Source organism: Biomphalaria glabrata, chromosome 11 (assembly GCF_947242115.1).
Source record: "Biomphalaria glabrata chromosome 11, xgBioGlab47.1, whole genome shotgun sequence".
NCBI lineage: Eukaryota > Metazoa > Mollusca > Gastropoda > Planorbidae > Biomphalaria > Biomphalaria glabrata.
In genome coordinates this window covers 18019113-18036111 of record NC_074721.1, presented here as the reverse complement: position 1 = coordinate 18036111, position 16999 = coordinate 18019113, and the positions used below count along the sequence as shown (strand labels likewise).

The window sequence follows — 16999 nt, the reverse complement described above, 5'->3', positions numbered from 1 at the left end:
CCACTTAGCCACCACTAATATTAAGGCAATGGCAAGGTGCAGGCTTCGTTAAGTTGTTATTGCTGGAGCTAGTAATTGATAGAAGTACTTAATTACGTGGTGAATGCTTCCGCATTGGCAAGTGTCACGAAGCGTCTAGAAAAACCAGTCCAACTCCTGGCTCAAAAATTGTATCCGGCTCAATTGTTATTACTGAGAGAAGAAATGGGAAAATGCGAGAAACTTGGGCCTAAAAATGTAAGCTTCGGGCAATGGAGGGTTGTATTTAGTCGCAACCCTAGGCTGCCTACCCGTCTTGGAGAAGGAAAACTCTGAATCAATACCTCTGCTACCCTAGGGCTATAGTCATACATTAAAAAAACTTCGGGAGTAAAAAATCAGGAGCCGGTGACCCTGTCGAGAACAGTGTTACAACCTTGTACAGTCTGCGACGCCGCTGGTCTCAGTCTGTATCGGCAGCTGCATTCCTTTGGTCACATTAGTGGGAAAGGGAGGCGCCGTGGCTGTTGGAAAAGTAAAGGCGGTTGGTCGCTGTGATGGCCACATGACACCCTTGTTAACCGTAGGCCACAGAAACGGATGACCTTTACATCATCTGCCCTATAGACCACTAGGTCTGAAAGGGGAACTTTACTTTACTTAACATCAGTGGCGAAGGTTTCTTTTTGCGACAGGGCCACGACCAACATGTGCCTAAACGGGCTCTTGTAATGGAAGAAAAATATGTGGTCTGTGGGAATGGAAATGTTTAAGATTCTGACATTATTTAATCAATATAAATGTATTGTTCTTTCTTTATTTTTCTGGTATATTTATAAAAAATACAGAATAACAATTCAATTTAAATCTTGTTACAGTAGTAGGAACTCTATCAAATTACGGTAACTCTTACAATGTTAATAAAGCGTCTCATTAAATTCTAATGTATTATATTTTTATAACAATAATTGTAATATAATAAAAATAATAATAATAATAATATAATTCACCTGTAAACAATATGAAAGTGATTTTTTGTTTGTGATTTTGTAAAAATGATTTTATTATATTACTGTACATACCCACTAAGTAAGTTACATACATTAATATTATAAAAATGGAAACTATTTCATTTGCTGAAAGGGTGCCAGCGTAAACACACCCATAATTACAATTATTTAAAATTCTATATTTTAAGAGGCACTCACTTCATACCGGAGATACCCATATTGTTTAATCTTATTCAAGGTTAGAAAGAGAGACAAAGCGAAGTAGAATTAAGTAAGTTGAGATGGAATGGTGATTGAAATAACCTTGATTGGAGATTTATTAATATTTAGTTGTTTATTCTCCAGTTCTAGCACAAGTATGATCAATCCTAGTTGAGACGGAAATAAGAGTTTCTTGAGATATACTACAGTCAATGGAGAATTCCATTGCACATTCCTCGTCCCATATGCTAGGACAAATTTGTACAAATACACCTTCCTCCCTAGTGCTATTAGAGCATGGAATGGGTTGCCTGACCTAGCCACGAAAACCAGTGACTTGGCAGAATTTAAGTCATTGGTTAATATGCATGACTAAATGCATGACGCGTAGGACGTAATCATCTTCTTTTTTGAAGTAACGTCTGTATTATATAAGATAAGATTGAGTCGAGATATTTGTTCTGTTAGACATTCATTTATCATTGTTGGATATTTATTTGCCTACGGACTGTACTTTTATCTTAGTTCTATTGCATAATAAACCAGTTGTACGTCCGTGACTCCGCATCATGGCTCATCATTTCTATAAAAACAACAGCATATTTTATAAAGAGAATTTCAGTGAAATCTTAAACTTACCAGTGAAAGACAAGCTAACCAGAGGCACGGAACTGAACCAGAGAACACTATAAATCCAATACATTTTTATTCTGCATATTTCAAAAAAGACATATCATCTGCTTGAATTACAATAATTAGCGATAAACTAATTATCAAGTATGGTTTATTAAGCTTGGACTTCAATTGTGTGAATAATGACATGCACCATGTCTCCTTTTTAGATGAACCGTCAAAGTGGCTGGACAATGCTTGCTTTGTTTTAGTCTGGATGTAAGACATAAACGTTACGGTCTATCAACTCCATCTCTCTACATGGAGAGAACACAACACATGCACTTATACAAGTCACATATCCATCTCTTTACACACACATACACAGATGTGCTGTGACTTTTCATACGTGACACAGTTTTTCAGATGTTTCTTAACTTCGTCTTGTATTTCGATTCCTGGTATTGTGTTTCACGTTTGAAGAGAAACATTGGGCAACTTAAGTGATTGTTCAGAGAAATGCCTGAAGAGAAGCCATCATTTTATTTAGCACTATGGATTAAGAGTATACATCATTTTATTTAGCACTATGGATTAAGAGTATACATCATTTTATTTAGCACTATGGATTAAGAGTATACATCATTTTATTTAGCACTATGGATTAAGTGTATACATCATTTTATTTAGCACTATGGATTAAGAGTATACATCATTTTATTCAGGATCAAAGCCTTAGGACCATAAGTAACTAATGAAAAAACATACACGTAATAAAATACTCAAAAAAAAAAAAACATCAATAAAGGCATAGTTCTTATTCTAAGTTACCCTTCTTCCTTGTATCCATTAGAGCTTACAACAAGGTTGCCTGAATCAGCTAACGAAACCAATAACTTAGCAGAGTTTAAGTATCTAATTAACATGTATGATTAGATTAACACATGGATACGTGTAGGAGGGAATTATCTCCTCGTTTGAATGAACGTCTGTACTTTATAAGATAATACACGATTATTCTTCTACATCGTATAAGAGTAGGCATGAATGACATGAATATAGCGTAAAAGTATGCATGGTCTTGTTAGGGTCTATGTCCTTAGGCCGATTTGTATCCGGCAATAATGCTCTATAGTCTACAAGAAGGTAATCAGTGCGGTTTACTTCAACAATAATAATGGGGACTGGTTTAAACCCACAGTTGCAGTAAGACAAGGCTGCCTACTCTCACCAACACTTTTCAATATCTTCTTTCAAAGAATAATGGAAGATGCTCTCGAGGGCTATGACGGTACTGTAAGAATTGGAGGAAGAAGAATCACTAACTTGCGCTTCGCAGATGACATTGATGGCCTAGCAGGGACATAAGAAGAACTAGCTGACCTGGTGATGCGTAAAGACAAAACTTCCGCAGCGTATGGCATGCAAATAAATGTCGAGAAAAACCAAATGATGACCCAATAGCCAGCAGGGCTTTAAAAGAGACATCAGTATTGGAGGGGAAAGGCTGACTAGTGTTAGCAGCTTCAAATACCTTGGAGCTATGTCTCAGATGAGGGAACGAAACCTGAACTACTGACTCGAATAGCACAGTCCACAGCAGCCCTTTCAAAGCTTAAAATAATATGGAAAGACAAAGGCTTAACCCTCGGCACCAAAATTAGACTGATGCGCTCACTGGTCATGGCCACATTTGTATAGGCGCTGACTGCAAAGCTAGAGAAGAGGATCCTAGCAATGGAATTGAGATGCTACAGAAGGATCCTAGGTATCACATTTAAAAACCGCATCACTAACCTAGAGATTAGAGACAGGGTTACCTTAAACGATTGGACCCCATGATGACCTGCTAACTATCGTGAAAAAAGTAAGCTAAAAATCTATGGCCATATTACAAGGTCTTCGGGGCTCGCAAAGACCTTCCTACAGGGAACAGTACTAGTAAAAAGAAGTAGAGCTAGACAGAGAAAGCGATGGGAAGACAACCTAAAAGAATTGACGGGCCTGCAATTGAAAGAGGTTCTTACTAAGGCAAAAGACAGAGAGGAATGGAGAAAGAAGGTCGACAAATCTTGTGTAGTTCCCCAATTGTCCAACGGACTAATGGTTATGGTAAAAGTCGATAAGATTAGGGTGAGAAATAAGTTGAAAGATATAAGAGATCTTATGATATCGTACTGAACTAAATATTTCACATGTATTTCTTCTCTTGTATTTGTGATATAATATATTAAATCGAATCATTCTCGTCACGAAATGGTTACAGCAGCCTAAAGTTTATTTTTATCAGCAATGAAAAAGCTAAAAAAAATATATTATTTTAAAAATTCGATAATATTATCCTGGGAGCAATAGAACTGGCTTGTTTTAAAGACGCTGATACAGAATTTCCACGATACATAGATTTTTAAAAAAGTTTGATTTCTATTATTATGATGAACAAATCTTATGTCCAAACAGTCAAATATGCCTTTACCAACTCCAAGCCACACTGACTCTCAGAGAAACGTCGCTTACTATGAAATTTAATCAGTCAGTAAAGAGTTTTCTAAGCCGCGGTGGTTGAGCGGTAAAACGCTTGGCTTCCGAACCGGCGATTCCGGGTTCGAATCTAGTTGAAGACTGGGATTTTCAATTTCGGGATCTTTGGGCGTCTCTGAGTCCACCCAGCTCTAATGGTACCTTACAGTAGTTGGAGAAAGTAAAAGCGGTTAGTTGTTGTGATGGCCACATGATACCCTCGTTAACACAGAAGCAGATGACCTTTACAACATCTGACCTATAAACCACAAGGCTGAAAAGGGAACTTTACTTTGAAAGGAGTATTCTGGAAAACATTTTTCTCACTTGTGAAAGTAAAGAAATGCCATGATAAAGCAGTCAGATGTGTCGCCTTTACTTTGTACAGAAATGTGATTATGAATAACAAGCTCATCCATTTTAAGGATTTCTGCTGGAAGAGCATCAGAGCTTCATGTTTTTTTAGTTTTTCGTTTGACGTCCTTAACTTGGTCTAGTGTTGAGAAGTTATCAAGCATCGCTTGAACTGTTTCTTTTAAAATTTTAGTAAGATACTCCTCAGAGACTAAAAACTATAGTGCTCTGTACAAAAATGGAGTTCATTACCTTTTTTGGTTAACATGACAAGACCTTCGGCAGTTATGTAAAAGTGCCATAGTCTGGTAATCAGGCTGTATATGTCTCCATCGTTAGCATATTTGTGTCTCTTTTCCGAAATCTCCAGTCACAATAGACAACTGTCTGACTTAGTCTAAAAACGCTTTTGGACATCTCCAAACGAGAGTATGACGGAATAGATGTCTTCGTCTACCAATGTCTATAAAGCATTGGTTCTAACTACTCATTGGTATGACTCTCAGACGTAGTTGCCCCTGTATGAGACATCCAAGGCTCCTCGAGTGCTTCTATCAAAGATTCCCTTCAACTTATAATGAGCATACGTTGGAAAGACTACCTTACAACACAACCAAACGTTTTTGAGCTTAAAACTCCCTACTAGAGGGTTTTGAGTTTAAAACCCCCTACCAGGTGGTTTTGACTTTAAAACCCCCTACTATGTGTTTTCGCAGTTAAATCTCCCTCTTCTATAAAACAAAAAAAAAAAAAAACAACCAAAAATGCAAACGACAATCCCCAAATTCCAAGAGCACAGTTAAGGAATAATTTGATTTTAAAACCCCCTCCAAAATTTACGATAAACCCCCTATTCAATATTTAAAAAGCAAATTACACACTCAAAATTCTATGAGTTTAAACCCCCCTTCAGAGGGGTTTGATGCTAAAAAAATACCTCTTTAATATAAAAGAAGCAAATTACACACTAAAATTATTTGAGCGTAGCAAAACCCATTGGGGGTTTTGAGACTAAACCCCACTCCTACAAATGACTTTTTGAAAAAGTTTTAAACCCCTCCAGATGCTTTTGAGTTTATAATCCCCTTACAGAGCGTTTTGAGGTGGGAAACCTCTATCTTCATATATTATTCTAAAGCAAACTACAGTTACCATGACAGTAGCTAAATGGGGAATTGAATTTAAAAAACAACACAAAAAAAAAACACAACTACAGAGATTTGTTAGTTTTAAACCCCCAACAGATGATTTTGACAATAAAACTTCCCTTTACGATATAAAATCGAAAGCAAACTACAGTCACCTAATTCCAAGAGCGTATTCAAGAGAGTTTACACATTTCTACAAGTGGCGGGGCTCCATTAATAAAGTGCAGTGAATAGTCATCTGCCGAAATTGAAAAACACTAAATGTGGCTCAACAAAAATGGTTAAGACAGATTTTAGGAGTCAGTTATAGAGATCGGGTCTAAATCAGGGAAATCCTATGCCGAACTGGGAGTCGACCCCTTAGTAAGATTGTGACAGAGCGCCGCATGAGGTTTGCGGAACATGTTCTCCGACAAAATGAATTACGCATAATAAGAGTTGCCACACATTCATTGAGGTCCTCAGAGCAGGTGGGAAGAGGCTTCAGACATTACCAGTGACAGATTTTTATGGAAGCAGCTTGACGGCAAATGCGCCGAGCGGCGCGGGGGGGGGGGGCTGTCTGAGTCAGTAAGAATAGCACATTAGGTTTTTGAAATAAAACTTTTTAATAGCAGGAAAATGCGCTGTAGATACCTCAGAATACGCATTTTGTTAGCTTTCAATACCAAAAATAGTGCTTGCCGGCGGGGCTCCACCCCGCGATACCCCAGACCCCGTTGCTGTCAATTGTGAGGAGTCTACAATTTTTCCACTCACTCAAGGAAGAACCTATTTTAGGGCACAATAAACGTCTTCCTAAAGAATGAAGGGTCAAAATGTAATAAAGATTATGTACACACACACACACATACATACATATAATTTTTTTACGGGGGGGGGGGGGGAAGACACCCCCCCAACCCTCCTCCGAAAAAAGTCCTGGCTACACCCATGATATATATATATATAATCTCCATCTGTATATCTATTTATCTGTCAATGTAACTTTCTATATATACACATGTGCATATTTATATACGAGTCTACAGCGCACCCCAGGCCACCAACTTGCTAAAGGAGGAAGCGAACAATTGCTTTTTCGGGAGGGGCGAACTACCTGTATACGTTTTCGAAACACTGAACTAATTGAACAAAAGGTTTTTCTTCGGTCGACACTAGCTTAATTTTTCTTTGTGTCCACCCATACCCCCCCCCCTTGAAATAACCCTTTTCTTTTCCATCTTAATCAGACAGTGTTCCTCTTTCTCCTTTCTACTGTAGCCGAAAAAAAAAGTGGGAGTCACAAACTATAAAACTTAAGATCTATATCTACATAGTCTTATCCAGTGTTTCCCAAACCTTCGTGTTCCACAAACTAATGGAATAATTAACTAGTCGGCCACCGCGTGAATTTAATTTCTCTTAAAAATAAGCAAAGTGTTCCTCTAAATACTCTGAATGTGCGAAATGTTCCTCTAAATACTCTGAATGTGCGAAATGTTCCTCTAAATACTCTGAATGTGCGAAATGTTCCTCTAAATACTCTGAATGTGCGAAATGTTCCTCTAAATACTCTGAATGTGCGAAATGTTCCTCTAAATACTCTGAATGTGCGAAATGTTCCTCTAAATACTCTGAATGTGCGAAATGTTCCTCTAAATACTCTGAATGTGCGAAATGTTCCGTTAAGGAAAATGTTGGGAAACACTGTTCCAATGTATTAAGTGCAGTCTCGTGAAAGACTTGTTTCCACAATGCAATAACACGTTTTTATTTGCAAACCAAAGCTTTTCTTTCTTTTATCTATTGCGCCATGTTATTGTATGTGTCTGTTGTGAATGATTACTTTGCTATTGCTTGTGTACGTATAATGTATGACGTCTGCTTAGGCAGAAGTATTTTTAGAGAACAAAAGCAAAGAAATATATAACATGGAAAACTCAAGACAAAAACATCTACAAACTTTAGAAACTTCTTTTTTTTTTTTAGTTGCCAGAACAAAATTGTAAGAACAAAAATTGTTTTGTTTTTCGGATACAATGAAGCACTCTCAAAAATCTAAGGTCAGAAAGACGTTGGTTTCGTAACATAAACTCTAAATGGGCCCCCCGAAGTGGTCCTATTAGGAAGGTAAAACGGCAGGTTTGAACATTTGCAGCATGAATATCCGAAACTCTAAACTAGAAACTATCAACAACCAGAACCCTGTCTTGACCTTTACAAACAGAAGAGACGTGTACATATCGAAAGTGTTACCCATAGTTACTTATAGTCCATCCAACTCATGATATGATATCACAAAATAAGGAGATTTATTAATGTTATTACCATTATTATTACATTGTTCATATTCATATGTATTCAATGAACTAATAGTTATGACAATATAGTTCAACCTGAACAGGGTCTAAATGTTGCAACAAAATGATTATCTAATAGGTTTAATTGTTTTCTAAAAGGGGAAAGGTTTTCTTTTGGTTAAATGTAATTGTATAAAAGTGTAAATAATATATTATTTTTCTTCTCCTTTAGAAATATAGTCTCCTTTATTTTTTACTATTAGTATTGAATAGTTGTAAAAAAATAGAAGCATATATTTATATCGATTTTTTTTCTATCTTTACTAGTTTTTGAGATTTTAACGGGACGGACGGACGGACAGAAGAGCCATACGGCTTTTCCCCTTTCGGAAGCCGCTGAAATTGTTATGCTCCAAATTTGGGAGTTCATTTTTTTTTTATCTCCTAAAGCATGTCTTGTTATAAAAAAATAAAATAATTTAGATGATAACAATAATAAATAATATATATATATATCATGGGCGTAGCCAGGGGGGGTTCTTGGGGTTCAACCCCCCCCCCCCCCCCCGAAATGAAATCCCCCCCCCCTTAGGGGGGGATTCGGAATTTAGTGACTGATTTTTTGCTTTGATTTTGTTTATTTTAGGTGAGATTTTAATACTAAACCATCACTTGCCCTAGCACAACCAAAGGGGTTTTGAGTTTAAAACCCCCTACCAGGGGGGTTCGAGTTTAAAAACCCCTACCAGGGGGGTTTGAGTTTAAAAACCCCTACCAAAGGGGTTCGAGTTTAAAAACCCCTACTAGGGGTTTTGAGTTTAAAACCCCCTACCAAAGGTTTTGAGTTTAAAACCCCCTACCAGGGGTTTTGAGTTTTAAACCCCCTACCTGGGGTTTTTGAAGTTAACTCCCCCTCTTCTATAAAACAAAACAAAAAAAAATGCAAACGAAAATCCCCTAATTCCAAGAGCACAGTTAAGGAAGATTTTGATTTTAAAACCCCGTCTAAAATTTACGATAAATCCCCTCTTTAATATAAAAAAAAGCTAATTACGCACTCAAAATGTTATGAGCGTAGCTAAATGGGTTTTGACTCAGTTTTGGTAAAAAATATTTCTTTTTAATAATAAAAAAAAGCAAATTATACACTAAAAATTTTATGAGTGTAGTCTATGGGGTTTTGAGTTTAAACTCCCCTCCAATGGAGTTTGAAGCTAAAAAGTACCTCTTCAATATAATTAAAAGAAAATTACTCACTCTAAAATCTATGAGCGTAGTCAAAGGGGTTTTGAGTTTAAACCCCCCGCCATCTTCAGTGTAAGAAAAAAAGCAAATTATGCCCTCAAAATGCTATGAGCGTTGCCGAAAGGGGTTTTGAGTTTAAACCCCCATTCAGAGGGGTTTGGTGCTAAAAATACATCTTCAATATAAAAAAAAAAGCAAATTACACACTAAAATTATTTGAGCGTAGCCAAGCCAATCGGGGTTTTGAGTTTCTTCTACAGATGGCTTTTTTTTTAAAGTTTAAAACCCCTCTAGATGGTTTTGAGTCTAAGATCCCCCTACAGAGCATTTTGAGGTGAAAAAACTCCAACAGAAGATTTTGACGATAAAACTTCTCTTTTCGATATAAAATCTAAAGCAAACTACAGTCACTTAATTCCAAGAGCGTATTCAAGAGAGGTTACACATTTTTACCAGTGGCAGGGCTCCATTAATAAACTGCAGTGAATAGTCATCTGCCGAAATCGAAAAACACTAAATATAGCTCAACAAAGATGGCTAAGACAGATTTCAGGAGTCAGTTATAGAGATCGGATCTAAATCAAGGAAATCCTATGCCGAACTGGGAGTCGACCCCTTAGTAAGATTGTGAGAGAACGACGCATGAGGTTTGCGGGACATGTTCTCCGACAAAATGAATTACGCAAAAGAAGAGTTGCAATGATATCCTAGTACAACTTGACGCCACTCATTCATGGAGGTCCTCATGGTAGGTGGGACGAGGCTTCAGACATTACCAGTGACAGATTTTTATGGAAACTGCTTGACCTCAAATGCTCCGAACGGCGTGGGAGGGTCTAAGTCAGTAAGAATAGCACATTAGGTTTTTTAAATAGAACTTTTTAATAGCAGGAAAATGCACTGTAGATACCTCAGAATATGCATTTTGTTGGTTTTCAATATCATAAATAGTGCTTGGAGGCGGGGCTTCGCCCCGCGCTGGGGGAGCTCCTAGCGCTCCCCCAGACCCCTTTGCTAGTAATATCGGGGAATCTACAATTTTTTCCCTAACTCATGGAAGAACCTATTCTAGGGCACAATAAACGTCTTCCGAAAGAATGAAGGGTCAGAATGTAATAAAGATTATGTACACACACACACATAAATACATATAATTTTTTTTCGCGGGGGGGGGGGGGGGGTCGGGGGGGTGAATTTTTTCTCCCCCCCCAAACCCCCCCCCCCGAAAAAAAATCCTGGCTACGCCCATGATATATATATATATATATATATATATATATATATATATATATATATATATATATATATATATATATATATATATATTGCTTCCTTTAGACCCGAAGCGACTCTGATTATCTCATGGAAATGAAATGAATGACTGGGCATCAGCTATTGTCGGAACTATGTCGCCCACACAGCAGTTCTCTCATGCAAAGTGCAAGTGCCTATACAATTATGGGTGAATAGCCCTGCGAGGGTGTAGCACTGTGTGATACAAACAGACTAGGATCAATGTCTCTTGATTTGTCCTCAATTTTGACTCCTTAGGTCTTCCCCAAGTTTGGGTGTTGCTGTTAGACATAGGTTTGAAAGAGCGTTTTACCCCGAAAAAAATCTTTTTCTTTATTTAAAACAATAAAACAAAAAAAAAATATTTAAACTTTATTAAGCCGATGTTTTACAATTGTGTAAAAGAATTCTTACATTTTGTTTTCTAAGTGATGTCATTCATTCCCTAGCGTTGTGTCTCGTGTAAAGCACGATCCAAAAGTGTCAGTAACTTAGGTCAAGAGGCCACCTTCAAGGTCATTGTAACCTTGTTTTTTTTTTTATTATACAGTTGTATTGTTACGTAACTGTAAGGGGCAATGGAGTATGTCGGAAAAGGGTAAAGGTGAAAAAACGTAACTGTCAGGAGTTTTGAAAGGTGATCTCTGGAAACTTATAGGCTTCTCTCCCCCAACTCAGTTTTGATGGGGTTCCTTCATTAGCCTAAACTATTATTGATAAGCCTAAACTATTATTGATAAGCCTAAACTATTATTGATAAGCCTAAACTATTATTGATAAGCCTAAACTATTATTGATAAGCCTAAACTATTATTGATAAGCCTAAACTATTATTGATAAGCCTAAACTATTATTGATAAGCCTAAACTATTATTGATAAGCCTAAACTATTATTGATAAGCCTAAACTATTATTGATAAGCCTAAACTATTATTGATAAGCCTAAACTATTATTGATAAGCCTAAACTATTATTGATAAGCCTAAACTATTATTGATAAGCCTAAACTATTATTGATAAGCCTAAACTATTATTGATAAGCCTAAACTATTATTGATAAGCCTAAACTATTATTGATAAGCCTAAACTATTATTGATAAGCCTAAACTATTATTGATAAGCCTAAACTATTATTGATAAGCCTAAACTATTATTTGCTACTTTATGAAAAACTAACCGGAAATGACCCATGGTTATTAAAAGGTTCTTAAAAATATTTAACAATGTGCGCGCATCAAAAGGTTGAATATCCAAAGAGCATTTAATCATCCTTCTGTTGGCGTCTTATTCTGACTAAAAGAAGCCTAGAACAAGAAGCGTCTCTTAACACGAAGATAATATGACGATAAATACGCCTTATAAAGATTTACTTACGCTGCTTGTGCCTCGATCGTCACTCACACTTCAGTATCAGCCATTGCCCCCACGTGACTTTATTTGACTCAATTTGACCTGCCTTTTTTTAATAGGATGAATAATAAGCTGTAGATGTCAGGAGAAAGTTTTTCTGCAGTTAAGAATCCAAGAGATCGTTAGGCGTTGAGGCTGCTCCACAATGTCCGTTGAAGAGTTGCTCCCCCAGACACCTTAGCTGTCAGGAGAAAGTTCAGAGACACTGCTTGAATTGCAATATAGATCTTTTTTCTCATATATATATATATATATATATATATATATATATATATATATATATATATATATATATATATAGCTCCTATATATATATATATATATATATATATATATATATAGCTCCTATATATATATATATATATATATATATAGCTCCTCCTTCGTGATCGAAGGTGAACAAAATTTCTCATTTCCTATGGACTCGAAGATGACTGTAAAGTCCAATCCTCGCTTTAAAAAGCTGGCCGCATACGTGGCATGGGTGGGTTAGGTCAGTTGCAGATAGGTCTGCTTCTTCTCTCAGATTTTTGTTGGTTTGGCGCTCTTTCACCCTGGCCACTCTTCTGGCCACTCTTCTAGCTGTGTGTGTGTGTTTATACAGGGTTAAGTTTACTGGGTGTTAAGGCTAGGGTTTGAAAAAAAAATCGCCTCCCACCCACTCAAAAGTTGTGGATCCGTTAAGAATTACATTGTACTACTCTCTGCAAATACATGAGTACATTGATAGTATCCTTGTTTCAGAAAGAATTGGTCAGGAAGGTCATAAATTATATATATCTCGATTATTGCACCGTGTGACGTTTTACTAGTGGGAGCTTTTGGAAAGAGATAAGGAAAAAAAAAATAGGTCACTGTTGGTATTTATAGCACAGTCCCTGGTATAAAAGTCGGTGAATAAAAATAAAGCCAACAGTTCTTATATGTTAAGCCCTTGCAACTAGATCTTGTTATGTCTTTTACTTCATACTGCGAAAAACTAGTTCTACCTATGAAATCAAAATGACAGCCGCCCTTATTTATTTCTAATGCGTGTTATCGATACTTTTTAAGTTATATCTAGAAAAAAAAAGTATGCAACATTATATTTTATATTCATGTAATTTGTTCGTAATTAAGTCTAACACGTGAAAAATACACTAATGAATAATTTTACTATTTATTTCAAATAAAGTTATTAATATTTTATGGCGTTTTCAATGACAAAAAAATACCGTAATAAAACATGATGGTATTATATATATTGATTCGTTATGTAATCTACTCTTGATTAACTTGTTATCAGAATAGCTTTATTAAATTATTGTTAGAACTTATTCTTTCTTAGTGCAATGCCAGCATGCAAAGGGTTGCCGTAATCAGCCTAGGAAAACCAAATGATTACTTAGTAGAGTTTAAGTCTCTAGCTATTTGCATTTCTAGATAAACATATGGATTTATATATATATATACTTCTCAATATTATTGTTATTTGTAATTGTTACATTTACATCTAAATTATATTTTTGTGAAATGGATGTATAAAGAACTTATAATGTTAGGGTCTTCTTAGAATAAATCTTACAGAAATGTTTATTATTTTCCAAAAATATTTTCAGATTGCGATTGAACAGACTGACCAGAGTTAAATAAACTTGTCACGTTTATGATTGTAAAAAGAAGGAAGTAGAACTGTATTGTCTGACTTGATTGACATGCCAACATACGCCCATAATTTGTGTTCACACTTCAATGTGTCTTCCTGATTTTAAATTACAATGGGTTTGCTTTTAAGTTACTTTATTTTAAAAGTTATTGTTCTCAAATAGATCACAGTAGACACAGTATGAATCTAACACTGTAACCTTGACAACAAAAACTGTTTATTACTGTAACAGCAAAACATTGATTTACTCATTATCTCAATATTTAGTTGTGAATTTTATTTCTTGACTTTTTAAGCTATGACTAAGTCCTTCTAAAAAATATTTATAATAATTTATTGTACTAAAAAAATAATAATAGTAAATTGTTGTTGTTGTTTTTTTTTGAGAAGAGCGAGAAAGGCCTATTGAAAGGAGAAACAGAAGTAGAAGTTGGTTTGATATGTCTTGACCTAGAGTTACAGAAGGAAACATCGCCAGTGGACTACCCACCAATAGAGGACTGTCTGGTCAGGATGATGTCAGGGGAAGAAACAGTGGACGGGTCGTTTGATTAAAAGACAGTTCTGCTTTTTTGTTCAAGCAGATGTTCTTAAGACAACCAGAAGGTAGAGAGCCGCAAAGATTGTGTCCCTGTACTGGTAGCGATAGCAGCGAAATAGGCGAGAGAGTGACCCTGCGGGAAAGTGAGGACATAGGCGGCTCCAGTGAACCCTGTGGGAAAGTGAGGACATAGGCGGTTCCAGTGAACCCTGTAGGCCAGAGCTTAGAAATATAATAACTAAGTCTGACATTTATGTTTATTGTGATCGCCTCACATCTTTGATCAAATATAATAAGTCTGACATTTATGTTTATTGTGATCGCCTCACATCTTTGATCAAATATAATCAACAGCATTCAGCGTGTACTTTTTGTCAGGGTCACGTGATTGTTTTGATCTGGGTTGTTGGTTGGCTCACTAAAGGTTTCACCAATACCAACAATTATTACATGATACTCTTTAACTCCAGATATCCACTCAATTAGAATTACTTATTACTCAATAAATTTCAACTCCTGATAATAACAATGAATAACTTTAATATTCAATAAATCACACAATGACGTCGACTCTCAAATATTATTAATTCACAATCACTAGTCCATCAACTTTATGGAATGTATAAATACATAAACACCAGTCCAGGAAGCGACTGTCCAACCTTCCTGGACCGGGAACAAGACCTCACTAACTTAACACACTCTCCCGCACATTCAACGAAGACTAAATCATTTACTTCATAACACGTGCAAGACCAAACTATCAAAGTAACATTCATTCTCGCCATACCTCCCCCTGACACTTTTCTCCCTCGTTGAGTTGCTTCCCTTAAAATCCGTTACAAGATTTAGCTGCTAGATACTGCCGAAACAAATGCAGATAAAAACACAGCACAATATGATGCATTTGTTACAAGCCTAATTGTACACCGCTACCTTATCCACTGCTGGTACAGAGGAGTCATGTGATTGCAGTTAATATAAACGCCGGAAAGTGATCAAATATTCTTTTAAATTTTGGATAAGTGAAAGTAGTGTCATCGTGCGACGCCTTCAGCTCTTCCTTTTAACTTTGTTCTAAAATCTGTCAAAATTTAAGTTTCAGAAATATCTTTTTTTTTTTTAAAAGGTTATATCAACTCTGTCTGGTCAAAAGTTTATAAGCGTCATTTCTCACACAAATTTCTGATCAAGCCAAAATGTTGCACAATTTTTTTTTACCAGACGATACAAGAATCAATTATTGGTAATATTTATTTATATTATTAATATTTAGTTTGGTATCTCAAACAAGGGGATATGTACCAAACATCTTTTATTATAGACAAAGCGTGTTAATATAAATAGAAATGAAATTTTACATTATAAATGCGCTTTACATACAGAGCAGCAATGGTTGGCATTTTTGTTTTATTGTGTCTTGACCTTTGAGCAGATTAGTTAACATGTTAAGATGTTATATTCCTTGACTACGTCATACTGACCAGAGGTCTGTCTAGCTGTGCGGGTATATCTCCAGAGATAGAGATGAACAACTCCAACCCCCTTTTTATTTGTTTAGTCCATCCCATTATGCTAATTGATAAACAGGTGACCACAAGTCCAATACGATGGACGTAGACTTAATGTCAGCTTACTAACACTCTCTAGAGGTCACACCTTACGAGGGGACTGAGTTTGTTGACTTGGTAGTAAATCTTAAGTAGGAGGGGAGCTGGACTTTAAGCAAAACCTCTACAAGGGTAACCGGACAATGAATTTGTGTATTTGGAATAAAATCCCAATCACGGTCGGGACTAGAGGCCACATTTCTTCATGAGTGACGAGTTTGCTTACTTGGATGTAAATCTCGATTAGTAAGCTGGACTAAAGATCAGACACACCTAAACGAGTGACCTTTAGCTACACAGAACACAAACACCCAGATGTCATAGCCCAGTTAGCTAGTAACGAATTTAAAGTAGAAATAAAGTATAAGGCTCAGATTTGTGTATATTAGCTTAATAGACACGATCAGTGCTATCTTTATAGGGAGTGCTAAAAACCCCCTACTCCTTATTTTATTTATTAAGTCATTGACACTCGATTTATCGATAGACATTGTCCATAATAAAGCCAGAATGGATAAACACAACATGCTAAGACAGCATACTGACACTAAATAAATATTATGGCTGAATTACTTTTCCTAACGTGTTAAAGTGATTATTACTCCTTCCGTTTTAACAGCACATAATATTTTGTTGTTAGTCTAGATCTATTACACATTTGCTAACATGACTGATCCAAACTAATTGAAACCTCTACACCACATTTAAGCTTTGTTTTTTTGTTTTTGTTTTTTAAAGTTTTTCTAATATTTTCTTTTTCGTCTTATTATATAGATTACTGTTAAGACACAAGACTTCTCAAAATAAGCAGACACTCTCAGGTAGGGGCGGACTGGGTGTCAAAATCGGCCCGGGCAATTTCTATTTCACCCAGTCCATACATTTTTATAGTATATGATGGACATCCAATTCTAGGTCTACCTTTTCTTAAAAATCATTATGTTAATGTATCGCTAGCTATATTCAAAAAGTTGTATGGGCTGACAGGAAATAATATTCGAGAGTGTTATAAATTTTCAAAAGCGTTTCAACGTAGTACTAGTCGTAAAGGCCTGTCTGAATTTCAAACAACATTTGTTTACCCTATTCTCCCCTCCTCCTTATTCTTCTATTAGTATTACTTCTTAAATATGAAGTCATTTGTTGTTT

At 36.1% G+C, this 16999-nt stretch overlaps 1 protein-coding gene across 5 annotated transcripts in view; it reads right to left on the bottom strand.

Moving 5' to 3' along the window:
- The window catches only part of LOC106058960 (multiple epidermal growth factor-like domains protein 6), a 69961-nt gene extending 67791 nt beyond the window's left edge, over positions 1-2170 (bottom strand). For 3 of the 5 annotated variants that reach the window (XM_056004025.1, XM_056004027.1, XM_056004029.1), the window contains exon 1: positions 1830-2169. In XM_056004025.1, coding sequence (XP_055860000.1) covers positions 1830-1893 — 64 coding nt within the window. In that variant the 5' untranslated portion in view covers positions 1894-2169. Of the gene's footprint in view, positions 1-1829 lie in introns of all 5 variants that reach the window. The other 2 variants (XM_056004028.1, XM_056004026.1) reach the window with 1 other exon arrangement.
- Positions 2171-16999: the final 14829 nt, after the last annotated feature.